The sequence below is a fragment of the Gekko japonicus genome, unplaced genomic scaffold, assembly GCF_001447785.1.
Source record: "Gekko japonicus isolate JY-2015 unplaced genomic scaffold, Gekko_japonicus_V1.1 scaffold478, whole genome shotgun sequence".
Lineage (NCBI taxonomy): Eukaryota > Metazoa > Chordata > Lepidosauria > Squamata > Gekkonidae > Gekko > Gekko japonicus.
Window position 1 is genome coordinate 1,024,863 of NW_015173689.1, and position 22,139 is coordinate 1,047,001.

General features: G+C 45.3%; 1 protein-coding gene across 1 annotated transcript in view; it reads left to right on the forward strand.

Moving 5' to 3' along the window:
* The first annotated feature begins 422 nt into the window (after positions 1 to 422).
* The window catches only part of GPR143 (G protein-coupled receptor 143), a 28,274-nt gene continuing 6,557 nt past the window's right edge, over positions 423 to 22,139 (forward strand). Inside the window, exons 1-7 of the mRNA XM_015423138.1 lie at positions 423 to 666; positions 3,159 to 3,268; positions 11,680 to 11,774; positions 12,927 to 13,019; positions 14,705 to 14,814; positions 18,559 to 18,667; positions 19,096 to 19,213. Of these exons, the coding sequence (XP_015278624.1) occupies positions 423 to 666; positions 3,159 to 3,268; positions 11,680 to 11,774; positions 12,927 to 13,019; positions 14,705 to 14,814; positions 18,559 to 18,667; positions 19,096 to 19,213 (879 nt within the window). The remainder of the gene's footprint in view (positions 667 to 3,158; positions 3,269 to 11,679; positions 11,775 to 12,926; positions 13,020 to 14,704; positions 14,815 to 18,558; positions 18,668 to 19,095; positions 19,214 to 22,139) is intronic.

A 22,139-nucleotide genomic window follows, 5' to 3' on the forward strand; every position in this document is an offset into this window, starting at 1 on the left:
GCAGGACAGGCTTTAAACTGGGGCTGTGAAGTACCCTTCTTCAGAGGATTCTTCTGTCATTTTGTGGTGTGTTCAGAGTTTGGACAGGTTTCTCTTTTCATACATCTGTTGTGCAACTGGCAAGTTTTGAGTGAATGCCTGCCAATGCCGGGAGAGCAAGCGAACAAAATAAACATGGTTAGGATTACGTTCTGTGATGCTGCTCTGCTCTCTATTCTAGCGAAGGCTCAAAGCCTGAGCTTGGTAGCTCCAGGGGATTTAGCAGCAGCAGCACCACCACCACATGATCCAGCCATCCCGTGACTCTCATCACTGTAAGCTAAAGGGAAAGATGAAGAAAAAGTCCCAACTCCCTCCTAGAAACCAGAGGAGCTGCCGCTTCGTTCCACCTCTGTGACCTCCTATTCCTAGCCAGACTTTCTATGGCCTCCCCCCGATTAGAAACTTTTTGTTGCCCCAACCGGGATGCAGCTACGCGACTGGTCTTGACTTTCCAACCTGAGGTCTTCTGTGGGGTTTGCATTGGCAGTGCATCAGCCAGTTTGCTGCTCAGCATCCTGCAGCTCCTCCCCAAGAAGGGGCAAGGCCCCCGGAAGATGCCTAAAGCCTCCTCTTCTACCACCATCCTCCTCCTCATCTCTGCCTGTGACATGCTTGGCTGTCTAGGTAAGCAGGATTCATGTGCCACACCTGACCTTTGGCTTCTGGTGCGGGGGGGGGGGGGGGGGGGGGTGGCAGAGAAACGTCCCGGATTTTTCTCTTTGATGGGCTCTTAGTTTAAACTTTTCTGCTTTCTGAGTAAAGACTATTAGGGCATAACCAGCCATTTTGATACCACCTTTGCATCTCAGTTATTCAGAACTTGACTCCTGCTGACATCAGTGGGTTCTATTTCTGTAAGACTATTTTATTGAACTCATTCACTTCTCAAAGCTATTTATTACAAGTTTTCATGGGCATCTGAATCTCCTGATTCAAAGACCTAAAAGCCAGTCCTTCTTGAATCTAAAATGTGTAAATAGATATCACTACAATTACAGCATTTTAATATTCCTTCTACTTTCCTTATTAATCTCACTCTGCCCTTAGTATTTTTGTTGTCTCAGAAGGGTATTAGTACAACCTCTTAGTATGAATGGAATTCTCAAGCTCTTTGGCAGCTTCCTAGCTTAAAAGGATGATGTTGATTCCAGTGAGATACACGCATATTTATACCAGAGACAGTTGCATTTATACAGAAAAGGTATTTTAGAGAACATAGTAATATATTTGAAGATTCAGAAGAAAAAATTGTAGCCATGTCACATGCTTTTTGATATTTTAAATGTACAGGTACTCTTGCTGGGAAGCTGTGATCAGAGACAGCCCCTGTTGCATGTGCTCTTTGGTCGGTTTCACGCATGCAGGAGACTGAATTGGTATAATTATGATGTAGCAGAAGAGATTGCAGGTGGAGAATCATGAAATAATTTGGGATCCTTCCCCTCCCAAAAAAACTCCGTAAAAACAGAAACACAACAGCTAGCAATGCAAGCAGTAGAACCTTTCTCCCTGCTGTGTTAACTTTTTTTTTTTTTTTTTTTGCATAGAGCTTAAAATGTGAAGAAATATTCAGGACTGCAGTCCCATGTGCTGTCTAAATGCACTCCGTTCTACCTCTTCAGCATTCTGTCACCTGATTCCTACCTCTTATGCATGTCTGTACTAGGCCTTAGTGTCAGACTCATGCTTACTCCATGTAATGTGTGGAATGGCTTTTTATTAAGTCACTGGGGGAACAAACACATTCTTTTTTAAAGTTTCTCAGAGTAGACCTCTCTAAAAGGATGAAATATAGTACTTGGCCTGGTCACAAGTACTGAATAGCTTGTCAAAGATTGTGTGGACTGTGTGGATTACCTAGTGGTAGTCAATAGAGAAGTTTGTCTATCTATACTTTGTCTGGTTGCCATTTTTCCTTCCCCACCTCCAAACCTCTCCTAAGATTGACCAGTACCTTGCTCTGTTGGAAGCTGAATACACAAGCCCTTCTATTGGCCAGATATTATTTCAAATAAAAACATAAGAAGAACCCTGCTGTATCAGACTGGTGGTCCGTCTAGTTCAGCATCCTTTCTCACTCACATAGTGGCCTACCAGTTACGCAGCATTTTGTCAGTGCTGATAAAATGTAAACAAAGAGGCAGCTCCCTATTTATATGGCAGGGTCTTCATTTTTAACCCCAAAGGGAGTGTCAGACAATTGTTCTCCCTAATTTAAAACTTCATGAACATTTAAAATTATGAAAAACATGTGAAGTCTTTCTGAATAGCATTTGTTGCTTCTCTTTTAGGGTGTTCAGATCAGCTTTTGCATTTCCTGCCTACAAACGAGAAGTTTATATTGGCTAGAATGTACAGTGGCATTCAGTAGAGCTCTATTTAGCTTCCTGACATAATACCACACATAGAGAACACAAGATTAACCTAGACAACAGGCAGCATATAAAAAAAAATGTAAGGCTCCAGCGGCTTCAGCTTCCAGTGCCATATTCATATATAGGATTTGGTTTGTAAATCTTGAGCTTTTAATCCCTGAATTTTCTCAGTTCATGAATTAAAGTCATAGTTTCCTCTCTGGTCAGTCATATGACCTAGACTGCAGCTTGAAGTGGGGACTTGAAAGCAAGCATGTGATTCCTGAGCGGTGGGAGCCACATGCCCTCCCTTTGACTTCTTCTTGTGGATGTAGCATTGACTTCTCTCATGGGAGGCTCTGCTGCTTTTAAGGAAAAAAGAGCTATTATGTTTACTCGGAGCACTAGTACATTTAAAATTTCACACTGCACACCACAGAAAGCTGATACAAGTCTCGGTCTTCCATTAAAATATTTGTGAGAACCTTTGCACAGTACGGTGGGTTGTACCCTGCTGATGGAAGGATTTACAGCATTTTCACCTGTCCCTTCCTGTGACAGCCATGAAGTGCTGCTTCTGGGGAACAGAGGACCCCACCTCCCAGAACTGCATGAAGGAGGAATTGAAGATCTGCTGCAGGAGGGGGGAATTGGTGGAAATCACCTCTCGTTCTGTCTGTGGCAATCCTCCGTGGGATCCCTGCAGTGTCAAAACAGAATTAGCCAGTCATAGCATACTCATACTGATTTTTCCCCCCCTAGGTATAATCTTCAGATCAACCGTCTGGTTAGGGTTTCCAGGCTTTGTAGCAAACATATCTGTGGTGAATGGCACTGATGTGTGGCCTGCTGCCTTTTGTGTGGGAAGTGCGGTAGGTATCAAACATCACCATGTGTCAGAAAGATGAAATGCTACTATGTGCTCCTAATCATGTTTGTGTCCTGTCCTTTATCCATCAAGTTCAAGCAGTGTGCAGTAGAACTGTCTAGCACATATGGTGGGCACAGTTGACTTGAAGATGTGGTTAAGATACAGTGTCCATAAAATCATCCTAAATTAAAAAAAAAAATCTGAGCATTATTCTAAAAGCCCTTCCTGCATCAGGATACAACTGAAGAATAATCAGCCCGAGTCAGGATCAAAACAGTAATTCAGAAGAGTCTGATGGTCAAACTACCTATTACACAGGATGTTTATGAACTGATCTCCTGGCAGAAGAGATAGCAGAGCCACAGGTCTCTGCTGAGTCTTATAAAGGCCTTCTCTATGCAACCGCTGTAAGCCAGGCTAGGATGGATCTTGATATTCAATTGATGGATCAGTGGGACAAATTTTAATTAAGGGGAAATTAAACAATAGGGCTGTTAATTAAGAATACATTTTTTTATTTTTGGACTTCAAAAGAATTGGGAAAGTATTACAAGTGGCCTTTTTTTCTATCAATCACCAACAACTCTGAGATTTTTGTAAAATGGGGGGGGGGGGAATCACACAATCAATTGGTTAAACAGCAGATGACCAATTAAAATGTCTTTAACAAGTTGGCAGCCTTACTTTGCATTTATCCACTTTTTCTAAGCAACATTGTTTTTTTTTTAGATTAGGGAGAAATTGATTTTTTGGGTTGTAAGTGTGATTAAATTGTGGCTAGCCAAGAATTGGTCATTTGCCACCGGGGATAATGACAAATAAGTAAGACAAAATATAATATAAAACAGAGAACTAAACTAAAGAGCAAGGGCTGAAGAGAAAGCTGGAAGAGGGGGGGGGGTTTGCAGGCCAATGTAAAAGGGAAATTATGCAACAAAAATCCAACTCTCGCAGAGAAAAATGTTAGAACTTGTAAACACAGACATGAGAGATCAGTTATCTAAGATCTAGTTGTAAGGGGAAATAAGAATTATCCACAGATAAAATGCCATGGAATTCAGCTTCTTTGAAACCTGTACATTCCCTTTCCCCATCAGTCTTTTCTCAGGAAAATACACTGTAGAGTTATGCGGACAGTATGATTGTTGCTCTTTGCTTTTTATTTTTAGAAAAATCAAGTAATATCTTCTTAGATGTAAAAATAATTTCTCTTTTACATAAATGTACTAATAGGCAAGTTCTGCTTGAGTATCCCAAAACAGGGTTGCCAACTTAGAGTTGGGAAATTCCTAGAGATATGGGAGTGGATCCTGAGGAGAGTGGGGTTTGGCAATGGGGGACTTCAGTGAAGTATAATGCCATTATTTCCATTACAACGGATCTCTGTAGGCTGGAGATCAGCTGTAATTGCCGTAGATCTCCAGGCCCCACCTGAAGGTTGGTATCCCTGTCAATACAGACTTTTATCACAGGCCTACCCATCCCATTGCATGCACCAAATCTGATGAATCCTGAAGCAAAAAAAAATTGTTTTGTTTCTGAAATGACACAAAACACCATTGCCTGGACCCAGTGAAGTATATCCATTTTCTTCAACATGCATTGGCCCTAATGCAGTCTTGGTGAGGAATGCCCCATACTTTGCTTTCCCTGTGAACCTGCTAATTGGTATGATTGCTGGTGGTTTAACAAAATGAGCCTTACAGCCCTGGCTATTTTATGCATGTACATTAACATAAAACGGCCACTGTCTGTTAAATAAGGCCTGGTTTACACAGGTAGTTCTAAGCAGATGTATCCAGACTCCTACTTAAGCCCACACAGTGGAGATTTCTCCCAGGAAAGTGTTCTTAGGATTATACAGTTAATTTCCTTGTATGTGAGCAGCTCTGGCACTGCACTGGACTAGGAATATGCTAATCTAAATGTTCAGGTGGTCCTTTTTAGAGATGGGCACAAATCAGGAAAATGTGGTTCAGTTCATGGTTCGTGGCATACCCAGTTTGCGAACCATGGACTGTCATGAACTTTTTGACACTACATGAACCGGTTTGGTTTGTAAACTTTTTGACCCAGTAGAATCCCCCCCCACGTGCTAAAGACACCAAAATCACAGGGAATCTCCAGGTGACTTTCCTATAATTGTCCTCCAAGTTTAGTGGTGATTGGATTTATGGGGTCCGAGTTACAGCCCCCCCCAAGAAGGTGCTCACATCCTCTATTGTTTCCAATGGAGGAGGTAAAACCAGCAAAAAAGGGGGGGGCAATAGAAGCCCCTCAGAACATAATTAAAGTCCTTGAGAATCTCTGCAATAGAAACTGAAGGGGAGCATTTTTGCAAGCCCAGCAGAACCAGTGCCACTGTGGCACTGCAAACCCAACAGGACTAAGGTCAAGCTAGGAAAGTCTTGTCCCGTTCCCGACGTCCGGGACCAGGGAACCCCAGGGGAGGGGCGAAGAGGAGAAGAACCCCCAAACCCCGACCCCCATACCTGCTCGCCAGGCAGCCATCAGGCAGGCGCAGATGCGACCGAAGACAAACGGAGCAACGGGCGTGCCCAGGGCGGGCGGCGCGGCCCCTACAGGGCAGCAGATGCAGGGAGCCCCGGGAACGCCTCTGGGGCCGACGGGGAGGGCCGGGGACTGCGTGACGGCACCGGCAGCGCGGCCGAAGAGCCGCTGAGACCGCCGCCGGCAAACCGGTCCACGGGCGGAGGAACGCCCTGTCGGCGTCCCTCCGTATAAAGGGGGGCGGGGCCTTCATACGGGGAAGGAAGGGGCGGCACCGCGTGTACGGCAAACAGAATAAAAGGCCGACAAGGGCTGGGACCAGGGAGGAGCTGATGCGGTGGCGATACTGGCGCTGAGAGAGAGAGAGACAGACGTATCGTGGCATCCAGACAGAGAGACTGCAGGGGTGCTGTCAACCCCGTCTCCTGTCAGTCTGAGGTCCCGAGCTCGCCAGAGATTCTCTTGCCGACCCGCGAGAGTCGCCCCTCCGCCCGGGACGACCCGCCGACGCCACGGCTTCTGGGGGCGCCCCCCCGGGACGAGCATGAGCCTGACAAGTCTTTTGGGGGGAAATGCCAGGCACAGGTTCAAAAGTGTGTAGAACATATACCCCCTGCAAGCTACGCACACCAAACACACAGGGAGCCTTACCCTGCCACCCACTCCTCTACAATCTCTCAAAACTGGGAATGGATTACATTTCTGGGGTCCTGGTTACAGACCCCCCAAAAACATACCCACAGGATGCTCTCTGGAAAAGACAGCTGACACAACCCATGGGGAATTATTTTACTTCGCAGAGGAAAAGAAACATCTCTTGGTGTTGGGCTGGCTGTAAGGTAGACATGACAAGAGACATCTGACAGACAGTGGCTCCCCTAAGTTACTCCACAATGACAGCTTGGTGGGCACCCCAGCCCCAACAGACCAGTGGAAATCAGAGTTTTCCATTTTAAGTGATGCAACAACAGAAAGGCTGACATCCGACAGCGGCTTCTTAAAGTTACCTCACAGTGACAGCTTGGCAGACCCCCCAGCCACACCAGATCAGTGGAAATTGGAGTTTTCCATTTTAAGTGATTAGTGATGCAATGACAGAAAGGCAGACCTGACAAAAGACTTCTGGCACAGGGGCTCCCCAAAGTTACCCCATGATGACAGCTTGGCAGGCTCCCCAGCCACACCCGACCAGTGGAAATCAGAGTTTTCCATTTTAAGTGATACAATGACAGAAAGGCAGACATCGGAAAGGAGCTCCCCAAAGTTACCCCACGATGACAGCTTGGCAGGCACCCCAGCCCCACCAGACTAGCAAGGAAAGTGTGGACAGTACCCACAACTTTCACAGTCCCCCCCCCAAGGATTGGCACAACCCGCAATGAATTCTTCTACTCCACAGAGGAAAAGAATCACCTGTTAGTGTCGGGCTGGCTGGGCCACCCACAGTTCTCCAATGGCAGATTTGGAAGAGCAGAAATGCAGACATGACAAAGAGACTTACAACAGGGGCTCCCCAAAGTTACCCTATGACGACAGCTTGGCAGGCACCGCGGCCACACCAGACCAATGGAAATCAGAGTTTTCCATTGCAAGTGATTAGTGATGCAAATTTTCTTGTATAATAAAGACTGTTTACAGTGTCTTGCCCAACCAAGTGTTTATGGATTGAAGTACTGACATATGTTCATACTCTGAAATAATGTATGGGGACTATTTCAAGTACATTCCTAAGCAGTAATTGTACCTCTAGGGTTGCTTCTATAGTGGATGTTAGGACTAGCTTCTGTACAATCTTTCCAAGTTGGGGGTGGTTTACATTTCTGGGGTCCCAGTTACAGACCCCCCCCCCAAAAAAAAAGATCTCCCACATTTATATCCTCCTACCTGTCCTGAGTGTGAACATCTGTGCATGCTGTGAGGGTGAAACCGGGTGTGATCATGTGAAGAGTGCTCATTGTGGGGGGGAAGAAGTCCTCCCCCCCCTGCATACCACAGGCCCCTGTCCCTGGGCACAAAACCCATCCTGCCAGGCCATTGGAGCCTGGCCTTAGCAGGGCATTACCAGGAATCTTGGAGCCTCCTGCCCCGGATCTGTTCCTGACCCTAGGGCTCTCCACAGAGGCAAAAGTGTTGTTAGCAGCACTGCCCAGAGACACCAGGAGTTGAAACACTCTCTGGAGAGGAAGACTCTGACAGCAGTGATTCAGAGGGTGGGGGGAAGCATCCTTCCCTTCCACATCCATACTCCCTGTTGCTGCTTCTGCCTTCATGGCCCCTCCCAGCCCAGTTCCAGAAAGCAGCTGTGCCTCCCAACTTTTTCCAGTCCTAAAAGGCCCCTCCAAGAAAGGCTCCCTACACTTGGGCTACCACAGGTGGGACATCAAGGTGGACCACTCTCCAAGAGATCAAAAGGGCTACGCGGAGGGTTCAGGAAGCAGTCACTCACCTGATCGTCAGTGAGATGATTGCTGTGGATGGCCAACCCTTCTCCCTCATGGAGGATGTAGCCTTTCACTGGCTGCAGTGACAATGGTCAAGGCTCAGGTCTCCAGAGTGCAAGGCAGAACTGTGGAGCAGCCAGCAGGACTGTTGGGCTCCAGAAGAGGACAGTCCTGCCACCAGGCTACAAAGTGGTTCTGCTCTATGTACAGGGGATGGATGGAGACCACACATCACAAAACGTCACCGCTGTGTGATACAGAGAAGCCTGAGGGAGTGGGTGGGCGGTGGCAACATTGTTTGTGGCTACATGGTCATGGATACCAGTGCCAACATGCTGGCAGAGGTGAAGCATGTGCACCTCAAGGGCATCATCTGCCTGGTGCACATGCTTCAGTTGGTGGTGAAGGATGTGCTGGGGCTGGAAAACATTGTGAAGGCCACTTGGGGCACTGCTCCCCTCAAGATGCAGTCTTTGCTTCAGACTTCTCATGCAGCAGCAAGTCTGCCTGTCTTCTGTGCAAGAGGCAGGGGGAGGGGGATAAGGAACTCCACCTATGCCATGATTGCACATTTTGTGGATCAGAAGAGCTCAGCATCAGCTCCAACAACTGGCTGACTGTCTCCCAAATTGTGTGTGTCCTCAAGCCCTTCCAGGACTCTACTGACATGTTGTGCAACCATATGGCCAGCCTGAGGCAAGTCATCCCTCTAATTTATTTTTAAGTTATTTTAATTTATTTTTAAATTTATATCCCGCCCTCCCCAAAGGCTCAGGGCGGCTCACAAGGGGCATAAATGCCGAGGTTAAAACAATAAAACGACACAAAACAGTATAAGATACAATTCACTAAAAATTCCTTCCACGGTGCTCCAAGGATATTTAACTATAAGATTCAAGATGGGGTTCCAAGATAATTTATGCTAAGCAACAACAGTAGTGAGTCAAGGGTTGGACTGGGCGCTGGCCTCTGCACTGGAGCTGGCTATTCTCCCATGGGACAGGGCCTTGGCATCACCATCAGGCTGCATCCTCTCTGCAATAAAGAGGAGTATAAGCTGACCTGTTTGGACTGTGACCCTCCCCAAAAAATAAAAGGCAGCATTGCTCTCCTGAATGCTTGAGTGTTGCAATAGAAGCATGAGCTCTGAAAAGACTGTGGAGGTTGTAGGCCAACAGACATGGCCAGGGGGAACAGCAGGTGGAAGAGGCCGGGGAGAAAGGAGGGACAGCCTGGCACCTCTGCCTCACAGAACCCAACCATGGAGAAGCCCCTCTATTGGTTGTCAGTAGTAAACCAGGAGATCAGCAGCGGCAGAGATGCCAGGCATGCAATGGCAGAGGATTTGGCAGAGGTGATGGTGAGGGGGTACCTCACCAAGTCCCCTGAGACCACTGACGCCAATCTCCTGGAGTACTGGTCACACAAGGCTGCCAACTGGCCCGACTTCTTTTGCATGGCCATGAGCCCTGAGTCCACCTAATACCCAAACCCCAGCAGGGGAGAGGAGTTCACAATCAGGAGGGTATAAAACATGGGTTCTCACTCATCCAAGGCACCCAGTAGCTAAGCCCCACCACTTGGTGTGAGCAGAGAGACAGGGTAGCAAAGTGCCCTGAGTTCACCTAACACCCAAACCCCAGCAGGGGAGAGAGTTCACAATCCAAAGGGAATAAATGAATGTGCTCTGCTAGTTGGCTTTTAACAAATTCCCTGCCTCTATGCAAACAGCCAACAAACAAACGAGTGTGAAGCTGAGCTGGGCTGATATATAGCTTTCTGGTCCCATAGAGCAGAATGCGAACTCTTGTTATCGGCAGCCAGCACCGCCTGTTAAGCTTTGAAGGGGTCCTATTGGTGTTTCCAAGGCTGGTGAATTCTGCCCCCGCCCCACTTTCTTGGAGTTTTGTAGACAGTTTATTTGAGCGGAGACTGTCTGGGAACTATATCCATGTGCCGGTCACCTTTCCACAAATATCGCTTTGCGAACCACGAACTGGCCAAAATTTGTGACAAACTTTAGTCCATGAGCCCGTTTGACCCATCCTTATGTAGTAATGGCTTCACTTTCCTGTCCATTCCAATAATAGGTATTAATTACTAAATCTTTTCCATCCCATGGCTTCCATCATTCAAGATGACTTACAAACAATTTAAAAATAATACAGTCTAGTATTTAAAACCTCTAAAGTAAGCAAAAAAGGAGCATATTCAATCCAATCTACAGCAACTGAGAGGGGAAAAGTTGAAACCATAACATAATTTTGAACCACTTGCTTGCAAAAGTATTCCTTGCAATTAAAAACAAAACAAAAAGGGAGCTCATTCAAAGCTAACAGGATTCTTCCTCCTTTGCCCATGTTGAGCTGAGTGAGAAAATCAGTAGCTGTATGCACATCCATTCTTGTTCACATTAACATTCCCTATAAAATTGTAGGCTTGCAGATGGCCAAGGAAGAGCCAATGGCTACTCCCAGCAGTGCTGCAGAAATTTACCGTACGGATCAGATTTAAAATGCTTGCTTTAAGCCATATTTTAAGCCATATCTGATATTTTGGCAACATATGTCATCTATATATGTAATAGCGAAGGTGCCCCCTGCATGCGGATATCTAAATCCGCACATCGGGGCACCTGGGGGGCAGGGAGATTTTCCTGCACATTTGGGGCAGTCCCCAGGTATGCACAAAAATCTAAAAAGTAGAAAAAAATATAGGGGGGATATTTAAATCCCCCCAAAAGTAAAAGAGTGTTCCCTGCACATGCGCAGGGAATGCTCTGGGAACTCTGCGGCAGGCTGATGGTTGGAAGCTGCTCAGGCCTTGCCGCAGGAACGGGGGGAGGGAGGAGGAGATCGGCAGCAGTGGAGGAGACTGCCGGAGCCGAGGGGCAGGAGGAGATCAGCAGTGGCAGCAGAGGAGTAGACCACCGGGGGGGGGAGGGAAGAAGGAGATCGGCGAGGCCTGGTGGCTGGAAGCTGCTCGGGCCTCACCGCAGGAGCCGGGGGTGGGGGAGGAGACTGGGGGAGGGGGGTGGAGGAGATCGGCAAGGCCTGGCGGCTGGCAGCCGCTCGAGCCTCGCTGCTGGAGCGGGGGGGGTGGGGGGGGGGGGGGGAGGAGACCTGGAGCTTTCCTCCCCCCCACGCGAGTATTGCGGGCCCCCTTTCTTGTCAAACCAATTTTACATATATCTACATCTGTAATATCTATAGACCGTTACAGCTTTATAGAAGTAGCAACTCAGTGAATTAAATACATAGATGAAATTCTACTATATGCACTTATACTTCAGAGAAGGATAACTGAGAGATGACATAAGAATTTTAGCAACACTCGTGATTTTTGATGTACAGCTCAATATAGTTAATTAAATACACTTGAACAAGCCATTTTGAGGTAATCATTAATAATGATGTCATTTCCAGCCATTGTGACTTGCAGAATATTTTCCCCTTCACAGATGTGGATCCAGCTCTTGTACAGTGCTGGGTTTTGGTGGCTGTTTTGCTATGCTGTAGACTCCTACTTGGTAGTTAGAAGATCAGCAGGACTAAGGTACAAAAATTATGTAATATAATATTTTAGAGGAATAAAACAACTGGTTGAATTCAGACAGTTTTCCCACTGTGCAAGAGGGAGGGAGGAACCCTTTTAACCTCTCAAAAGGTTCTGCTACAAATCATGGGACTCCAAGCACATAAAAAGCCATGCAGGATGGGGCTGCAGTAAAGAAGGTACTTGGATCAAATTGCCCTCTTATTGTGTAGTGGGCTGACCGCATGGCTAGGCCTTCTCAGCTCCCATAACATGCTGCACGCTTGACTCTTACACAACTAAGACTAAGACAAACGGTCAGGAGGCCAACTACACACATATCCAGGGGACACCCCTGGATCCCATTGGGGGGTCTGAACCCCCCTCCCATATTTCCATTGGCTCCCGGTGGGAGAGCCCAGGAGCCCAGTTCCCATTGTTCACCCAGGGTCAAGCTCTGGGTAGTCGCTGGCCCCCAGTGGCGGCCAGTGGACACAACACCTCTTAACCCAATATTTTCAATATGACACAGCCCTAGGGTTGTCACTTCCAGGTTCAAAAACTCTTAGAGTCTTTTTGGGGAGGTTAGTGACTAGGGATGGGGGCGGGGGGCGGGAGGGACCTCAGCAGGTTTAATTCCATATAGCCTGCCCTCCAAAGCAACTATTTCTCCAGGGGAACCAATGTCTGTAGTTTGGAAATTAGTTATTCTGGGAGATCTCCAGGCTCCACCTGGAGGTTGGCAGCTCTACAGAAGCCCCCCCTTTTTTGTGGAAACCAGATCTGTCAGACTTACTTTTCTTGGACCCTGGTATGTCTGTTAGGTTCAACTTCCTATTTTTTAAAAAAAAATCCATGAGAAGGGGCAACAACCATTTGGTTGGCTTCTGCTCTGCCTAATTTTATTGCAAAATGTTTGGTTCTTGATGAAAGCTTCCCCAATGATATTGTTGGCAATAATCTAAATAAAAAATAGTGTTGTACAAAGTCAGTTGCAATATTAAACTGGGACGCCTTACAAAAACCTCCGTCCCCTGAAACTAAATTATTTTAAGGTCAATCATTCTATTGTTCAAGAGGAGGGCGAAGAGATGTGTGCAATTTTGAAAGAGACTTCTAATATGCATAGCATTATATCCTCAGGATTTTGCTTTCTGTGTAATCTGTTTCCAGTACAATTGTGTTGTATCACATGATGACATGGGGCTTGGCAATCCTGTTGTGTGTGGAGGGAATCGCTATGCTGTACTACCCTTCAGTTTCCAGGTAAGCATAAATTTGTCTAGCTTTTATGATTGGCTTGATATTTTAATAAATTATAGACACATGCTGTTTCTTGTCAAGGTCGGGCAGTTTGGGTTCAGAAAGTGGCAGCTCAAAGGCCCCTTAACCTTTGCCACCCACTCTACTGGCTCTCACTGCCTGTCCAGGAGCCTATCACAAGAGTTCACACAGCCCTGTTGAACATGCTCACTTTGCACATCTGAAGAACTAGGAGGGAAGGAGCATCAGTGGCTGCAGCATCCGGGATAGGTGGGTGGGCAGATAGTCCACCAGCAATGATGACAACTATAGCAGTGTCAGGGATGAGGTGATGGTGGAGGAAGCCGCTGACCTTCAGATCCACCACAGCCATCATCTTACCTCTTCTTGTTATAGAGCTGACCATGGGCTATGACTTATTAAGGGGTCAGTGAGCAGGGGTTGGCTCCCACCGTCTTCTTGGCTTTTGATTGGTGTGGAGTCTATGGAGGAAAAGGGCACATACAAAACTCACTGAACTTCTTTGTTTAAAATGCACTTGAATTGTCTAATCAAACTCCTGAGGGCTAACCGACACACTTTAAGGCAAAAGCAAAATTCAAATCCTGTGCTGATGTGAAAAGTACTTAGCCCTTTCTCCCTGCAAGAGTCCTGAGTAGCCTTCCCAAAAGCAGGCGTGAGGTCAGCTGTGGAAGCAGAGGAACAGCTTAGGAGGATTTGCGAGGCACAATCAGAGGGCATGAGAAGGGTTAAGGCAACTGTTCTTCCTGTCCACTGTTCTTCCGCCACAGATGACCTCTTCACCTGTGCATCCTCTGTTATCTCTGCAAATGTCAGACTGAAACCATGCACTTGCCAAGATCACTTCTATTTTGGTCAGAAAAAAACATCTTCTATATCTGTGAAGCTTATTACATAATTTGTTGTGTTGCCATTGGTGTTCATTTTTGATTACTTCTGCAGCCTTCTTCAGACATTGGTCTGCATATTCACTGAACAGTGTGCAGTGAGATTGGATTTTCTGGCCCCGCTCCTGACAACCACACATTCAGTCAAGAAATCTGCAGCAAGGAGCTTGCAATGCATTTAGCTGCTTCCATATGATCAGGATCCTGGTTTTTGCAGTTTTACCAATGGTTTGGAGGAGTCCATGTTCGTACACATACAGGGCTTGCTGTTGACATTCCGCTAAATACACAGGCATCTGGTAGTGGGGCCACTGTGCTCTGTTTGCCTTTGTTGAACACAGAGACGATAATCTGGAAAAGTTTCTCATGTTCGTACATTCTATTAGCTATAGACACACAGTGAATAAACAGTCTGGCCCTTTAAACAGAAAATGAATAATTTTGTTAGCAGCCATTTTCCTTTGATTTGTGAAATTTCAATTTTTTAAAATAATATTAAGGTTTAAAAATATTTCAAACTCTTTATTCACATTTTAGTTTAAAGATGACATGAAAATAAATGTGAAGGGCTGATTCATTCATGGGACAGTCCCATCATCCAGTCTCTTTCAGAAACACGCCTCTACCAGAGGCAGGAGTGACCCAGTATATACTAACTAGGCCATAGGCAGCAGCACACAGTAGTTGTGTAGAAACCGCTGAGCTGAGAAGCATTGTTGAGGTATGGTAGAAGAAATGGAAGAAAATTCAAAGTTATTCATTCTTTCTTTCTTTCCTCAGTTGTGAAAATGGTTTGGAACACGCAATTCCTCATTACGTCACTACATATGTTCCATTGGTACTTGTGTTGCTGGCCAATCCAATACTTTTCAGCAGAACAGTGACAGCAGGTAAGATTATAAATGACAGTTGGGCTTTATACATATCAGTTAAAAACAAATATTAAAAAATACCCACTAATTGATCACAGTTCCTTTTTGGATATGTTTGCAAAGCAACATAGGTAACTGGAAGAAAGAGATACACTAGAAAATGAGGACTATAAATCTGATGTTTAAATATTTTAGATACTGTACAAATGAATTTAATTCTTACTGAATTTATTAACTAAATGTGTATTTTAAGATATTAGGGATCCAGTTTTATATGGAACTGGGAAAAAGGCTAGTTGTGGAAATAAATACAACGGCCTCTAGAAAGAGGCTCTGGGCGGGTGCCCCAGCCTTGGACACTCAGTGTCAATTTGCTGTGGCGACCTCAGCAGGGTATGATGACACTGAGTCCACCATTTTCTCCAGAGGAACTGACCTCTGCTACCTAAAGAACAGTTGTAATTTTGAGTGATCTCCAGCCCTCACCTGGAGATTGGCAACAATGGTTCCCCAGAAGGGAATAGTTGGTTTGGAGGGTGGAGTCTATGGTTTTGTACCTGTCCGAGGTCCCACGCCTCCTGAAATCTCACCCTCTTCAGGCTCCATCCCTCACATCTCCAGGAATTTCCCACCTGGAGTTGGCAACCCTATCTCTTTCCCAGCCAATCATCAACCTACCTTTGTTTCCCCCCCTCACTCTTCAGCTTTCCACCCCACACACACCTGCAGCCTCTCCCGTGCTCTGAAGCCCTGACTGCTACGTCACATTGGCTGTCATATGGGGGCCACCTCAGCAGCATATAAGGATACAGAGCCCACCATTTTCTCCAGGGGAACTGATCTCTGCCATCTGGAAAGCAGTTGTAATTCTGAGTGATCTCCAGCCCTCACCTGGACATTGGACACATTTTACCTCAGAACAGCAAACTGTTTAGAATGTTAGAGGCAAAAGCCAATGAAGTTGCATATGCAAACGACCTCTGTGTTCCGAGGCAGAGGCCTATGAGGCTACATATGCAAATAACCTCTGTGTTCTGACTGGCTATGAGGGGGAGAGGAACAGCAAAATGTTTAGAATTTTGGAGGCAGGACTCAGGCAAAGCAGCCAGTGGATAGGGAGCCCCCCTGAATGACAGATCAGAGAGCGAACTGATTTCGGAGTGTGTGGAATGTTCTAGAGAAGTGCCATCACCATTCAGCTTTTATTTATAAGGGAGATTGTGACGGCCAATGGCCACATACAATAAACTTTATTCTGATTCTGATTCTAAATCTGATGTGGCTCATGAATAGTAATCAGTTCACAGGCTGTTTAGTATGGTTCAAGAAAACAAATGAATTAAAGCAAAACATTCCCTTCTTTAACTCCCTTCTCCCAACAGATGGAACATAAAAGGGGTGAGGTGGCGGCAGGAGCACTATCTTTTGAGGGAGCCCAAATCTGAAGGAGTTTCTAGAGATTATGTGCTAGGCTGGGATGGACCAAGCAAGCACTGTCTACATGTCTGTAGAGAAACTCTAGGAAAGGAGACAGTGGTGAGACTTGAGAGGGGGCTGAGACAGAAGAGGCAGGCAGGTTGTTTATTAGAGATTGGTGGTGAGACAAAAACGTCATGGGTAAGGAGAAGCAACACTGATGAGGTGCATTCTGAAAGCAAACTTTGGGCTAGAAACACTGGCTGTTTGTAAAGATTCAGAGTTCAGAACTATGATCTCATCTCTTTGCCCATTTGCCATTTTTTTTGGTCAACTGTTATAATTTTGAAAAGGTGTGCATGCTTGGTTTCAATCTAGTTTTCAAGTGCATATTGTTTAGCAAAACACAGGGATTTGCTGCAGTCTATTTAGAAGGATTAAACAGAAAATGTGGGGATGAAGAGTTCAAATGTGTTTCTTACAGGCTACAGATCTGCTCTAATGTTCTGCTATTTTTTGGGGGGGTCGTTATATAATGGGCAAATATCAGTTAACAAATAGAAATGAACACTGTGCTGATGAACACTGTGCTGATTATATGTGGAACATACTGAAACCCAGTAGCAACTTTAGGTACAATGCTTGGGGAAGTCCTGTTGTGATAAGTAAACAAGAGACACTGGCCCGAAGATAGATCTTCTGCTACCTTGGGAACAAACTCCTCAGATTTTAGGCTGAGATGAAATGGTTTCCCTTTATGGAGTCAAATGGGCAGTATGGCGATAACCATTTACTGACCTGCCAGGATGAAGCAAGATAGATCACTTTTGGGATATCCTGAGCTAGGGCCATAAAAGTTGATAATGTCCACTTTATTATAATTGGATAGAGAGGTAAGGCAGCATATGTAGGAACTGAAACCCCATTTCCAGATATGTCAGAAAGAAACCCTCTCAACTGGGAGAGGAAGAGTTAAAAGGTTATCACACTGTGTGAAAGTGTACAAACTAAGGACCAGGAGAAACTGAATGGGGCTATGTGACCTCGGGAAGTCACTATCTTAGGCCACAGTCCTAAGGACACTTTCTAAGGAGTAAGCCCCATATAATAATATTACTTCCAGACAGACTTGCTTAGGATTGCTTCCTCAGTCTACCTAATAGGATAAAATGTCTACGTAGCTATGGAATCCTTTGACTGTTAGCGTCTTCCATTCAGGAAGACTTTGATATCTTTAACAGCTCCTGCCACATCATAGGCTCTATGAGCCATGAAGGCCACAATGTCCTTGTCCAAGATGGTCATTTTACATTTTGCCAGATCAGGCTGGAAAGTGATGCATGTAAAGTTCTCCTCATCAAAGAATTTCAGTGTCATCTGCCATGCCTTACTCAGTCCACATCTGCTTAAAGAGTTTACAATATTCTATGCACGTAGTTTCCACTGTAAATTTGGGACTGAATAGCTCCATAAGCATTTCGCCCATCTGTGACTTTCTTGTTGTCATCATCAAAGTTCCTGGAGGTTAAAAGCTGCCCGAAAATGAGAGCTGGCACATAGACTTTCTCCACTTTGTGTTCTACAAAAGGAATCCCTTTTTCATTATTCCACACAGAGATCACGTTATTTTTTACATCAATTGTAATTTTGATACGTGACATGCTCTTATCTCTCTGCTTGTTATCATCCGCATTGACTAGGATTTCAACAAAAAAATTTATAGAAACCAGGTACAAATGTGACATCCATGAAGTTCAGTCCCACATCTTCATCAAAGACCCACATTTGCTGTGTCACTTGTTCCACAGAGCCATTGTACATATCAGGCCAGAGCAATATATGCTTCAGCTGTGTTTTCTTCTGGTAGATCCTTTCAACAGACAACCTTTTTGCATCCTTATTCTTGATCTTATTATCCCCTTTGGGAATTCCATCCACTGGCTTAAGCAGGGACAAGGAAACATCAAGATCCTAGGTGGGCTTGTGAGGAGAGTGGGTGGAGGAACAGAAGTTCCTGTGACAGGAACTGACATGGGGCTGAAGAAGACAGGAATAAAATAAGGACTTAATAAGGCCTCAAACCAGGAGCTGAGGTAACGGAAGTGGACCCTGTCGTCAGTCGCACCGCCAACAGTCTTCTCTAGCGGGACTCAACTCACCAGCTAATGGAGAAATGATGGCAGGAGAAAAAGAGAGAGAGGATAAAACGGGGAGAACCATATACACCGCCCTGAGTTCCTTGAAGGCAAGATAGAATAAAATAAGATACAAAACATGTAAGATTTTTAAACCTCTATGCTTATTCCATGACTAGCATGACCAACGTATTTTCCTTCTGCTTGCCAGTTGCTTCTTTACTGAAGGGAAGACAAGGCATCTATACAGAGAACGAGAGACGCCTGGGGACAGAGATCAAAGTCCGCTTTTTCAAAATTATGCTAGTCTTTGTTATTTGGTAAGACCAATCTTTCCATATTTCTTAGCTAGATTGTGAAGAATCTCAAATCTAGTGAATAGATTCTGCAATGTTGTGTGTGTTGCCTATAAATAGAACAGTTACTTACAATTTTCTTCCGATGTAGCGTATAACATAGAACGCCCCCCCCCCCCCCCGTCTGTATCAGAGTCTGGCCAGGATACAAATGAATAAATTTTAATTCAACTGCCTTCCTGCAGAAGAGTAGAAGAGAATGGCTTCTTAGCATTAGGTCACACAAAAGGAGTCTAATACAATGGATCTCATATTTGCAGGGATGGGTTTTATGATGCTGGCCATGAAACTTAAAATTAAAGAAAATGCAATTATCATGTTTTGGCCGACAAGTACAATGGTGTTTTAAAAACATAAAATAATCTTCCTTCCTACCTTTATGCCCATAACAGCTGGTCATCAAACATTATCAATGAGAGCCTTCTGTTTTACCTGGAAATGCAACCTGATATCAACGGAAGCCCCTTGAAAAGTGTCCGAAATGCTGCACTGATCACATGGATTATCATGGTAAATAATAGCAATCTGGTTTTTAAAAATGCTGCATAAACTATTTAGATTGATAATATTACCCACCAACAGCATGTTTAAATCTTCATGCTTATGATAGTTAGGTGTCATCAGTGTTCCTTAAATTTTTGATTGTTCAAAAGATAAAAGTTGAGGATCTGTATAGTGCACTATGGGATTTACCAGTCAAAAGGAAACCTCTGGCAGTGGATGGCTGAAATGCCCCAGTGTCACAGAGATGTAGGGCAGGCATGAGAGCCTCCTGCTGCTGTTACCTGACTTGTTCTAATTCTAGAGAGTGACAGAGCATACAGAAAAGAGTAGGAGAGGAAGGCGATAGAAGTATAGGTGTAGACCTATCTCTCCCAATATGTCCCTGTACTAACAATGATCCTCAGGTTACTACTTACTGGCTGTTTCCCCACTTAAGACAGTGCACTTGGCATCTACTGCAGCAAAGGATTTTTCTGTGGTACCTCCCCAAGGAGGTGATGGGGGTTCCAACTTTAGATGCTTTTAGGAGGTGCTGCAAGGCCATTTTATTCCCTGGGGGCTTTTATTGTGGTATAGGCTACAAGCATTTTGGATGGAAGAGGGTTATTTGAGTTTTTATCAGATTTTGTATGCTTTTAAATTCAGACGTAACCAGCCTAGAGCCACAAAAAAAAGGTGGGGATAAATATGTTAGCACATAAAATTAATACAAATTTATAATAAATAGGACATGAGGAGGCAAGATGTGAGAAATCATCAGGCCAAGAGAGACAGGGCTTAAGGCAGGGAGAGGGAGCCTCGTTCTCTCCCTACCTTATGAGGGGGAAGAATGTGGAATGAAAAAAATGTCAGAGCAGCGCATGAGGAGCCTCTGCAGAAAGCAAGAAACGCAATGATCTGAAATAATTATCCCCCCAAATTTGGCAGCAGGCCAGTACTTTTTGCTGTCAAAAGCCTATTTAATTGACATGCGTGGTTGTATAGATGCAGCCTCATTGCCGTTTAATTCTTCAATACCCACGTATTGAATCACGCCAGAGTCTGGACCAAATCAGTCCCATCTATCCCTTTCCCTGGAGTTGTAGCATCTCTCTCTTCTGCATTGTAGCAACTGTCATCCTTATCACCTCCAGCGCTGCTTTCCTGTCATCTGCTTCCTACTCTTTCTTCCACTATCTCTTCCTCCTTACGGCACAACAGACCTTCCATTACTTTCTTTGCTTCACATGTTATCTCCTGTCTGTACCCTTGATGTCACTGGTTTCTTCCCATTGTTATGGGTTATCTCTACTCAACACTCCCATCTGTTCTCTCACATTTCTTATAGCCCCCCCCCCCACCCACTGTTCTGTTTTTGAGTTTCCCCCCCTAACATTCTATTCACCACCAACACAGTGGTGTGCCTCTGCTGGAAAACTGCTACAATCCTTCTGCCATCCTATAACTAGCAATTACACTTTCTCAAAATGTGGACAATGCTAGACACTCCTGGAGTCAGCTTGGGCTGCTTCATCAAATTAAGTACTTTTGCTTGTATTTCATCTATAATACATAAGATCTAGCATGACCATAATTCTTACATACCTTATCCCACTTTCTCTGTCACTCCTGAATGCACAGGCTGCTGTCCTCTGCTGATCTTTCATCTGATTTACAGATTTACATCTGTTATCACCACCCTGTTCTCATTCCATTCTGATCTTCCACAGACGTCTGGTGTTTTCTCTGTAAAACACTCATTCCAGAGGCTGCCCTTGCTGCACCAATGTCAGGGCTCAGGGACAGCTTTGGGCAGTGTTTTTGGCCCCGGAGAAAGGAAGCAGGCTGCACACTGTAATATATGTCTTTCTATATGGGCTCTTATCTCCTTCCATGGCTTTCCAGTTTGTTATCCTAATAGTTGAGTGTTCATAGTTGAGTTCATAGTAAAGATATGTCCAAATTTCTGGTGCCCAGTTCTTTCCTTTCTCACTGTTGTAGGATTGACTGCTGGTTAACATAACCAAGTTAAAACTGCGTGTCTAAAAACAAATCAGTATTCTCGTGTGTGTCACGGCAGGACCAGGGGGCGGGAGTTGAGTTCATAGTAAAGATATGTCCAAATTTCTGGTGCCCAGTTCTTTCCTTTCTCACTGTTGTAGGATTGACTGCTGGTTAACATAACCAAGTTAAAACTGCGTGTCTAAAAACAAATCAGTATTCTCGTGTGTGTCACGGCAGGACCAGGGGGCGTGACGCAAGCAAGCAAAAGTCCAGGAACAGTCCGAGGTCAAGCCGGGCAAATCAGGTAGCAAGGTTCAAGCAGGTTTAAATCACAGTCCAAAAGCAGGGTCAGACATACCAAAGTTTCAAGTCCATAAATCACAACGATACCAGAGGAGTCAGAGATGAACGCAGGGTCAACAAAGCCGAAGGTCAAAAGCCGAGGATCAAGCCGAGAAGAATTCCACAAGGTCTGGGGCAGAGATGCAAGGATTCAGGTCCTGAGCAAACGACGTTTGCCAGCACAAACGACTGCTGGCAACAGACTTGCAGATATACAGTGCTAGCTAATCAACTCATTAGCTAGCCGGGAGCAAGGTCAGGATCCTGTCAATATTCAGGGCTAAGAGATCTTCTGGCATGCATGCATGCATTCTGCCTTCGCTCTCTCAGCTGTTGTCTTCTTACATTCCTGAGCCTGGTTACAGGTAGAGGCGAGTCTGATGATGAATTACTGGGCTGCAGCAGAGACTGATCCCTTGCAGGTGTTCCCTGGGAGGCTCTATCCTCCTCACCACTTAGATAGCTTTCAGCTACAGGATCCAGTCTTTGCCTTTCTGCTGCAGTACTGTCCTCAGGAGCCTGTTCAGGGTCCTCAGGAGCCTGTTCAGGGGCATCAGCAAAGGCAGGCATGACATCAGCAGGGGCAGGCATGACACTATCCCCCCCC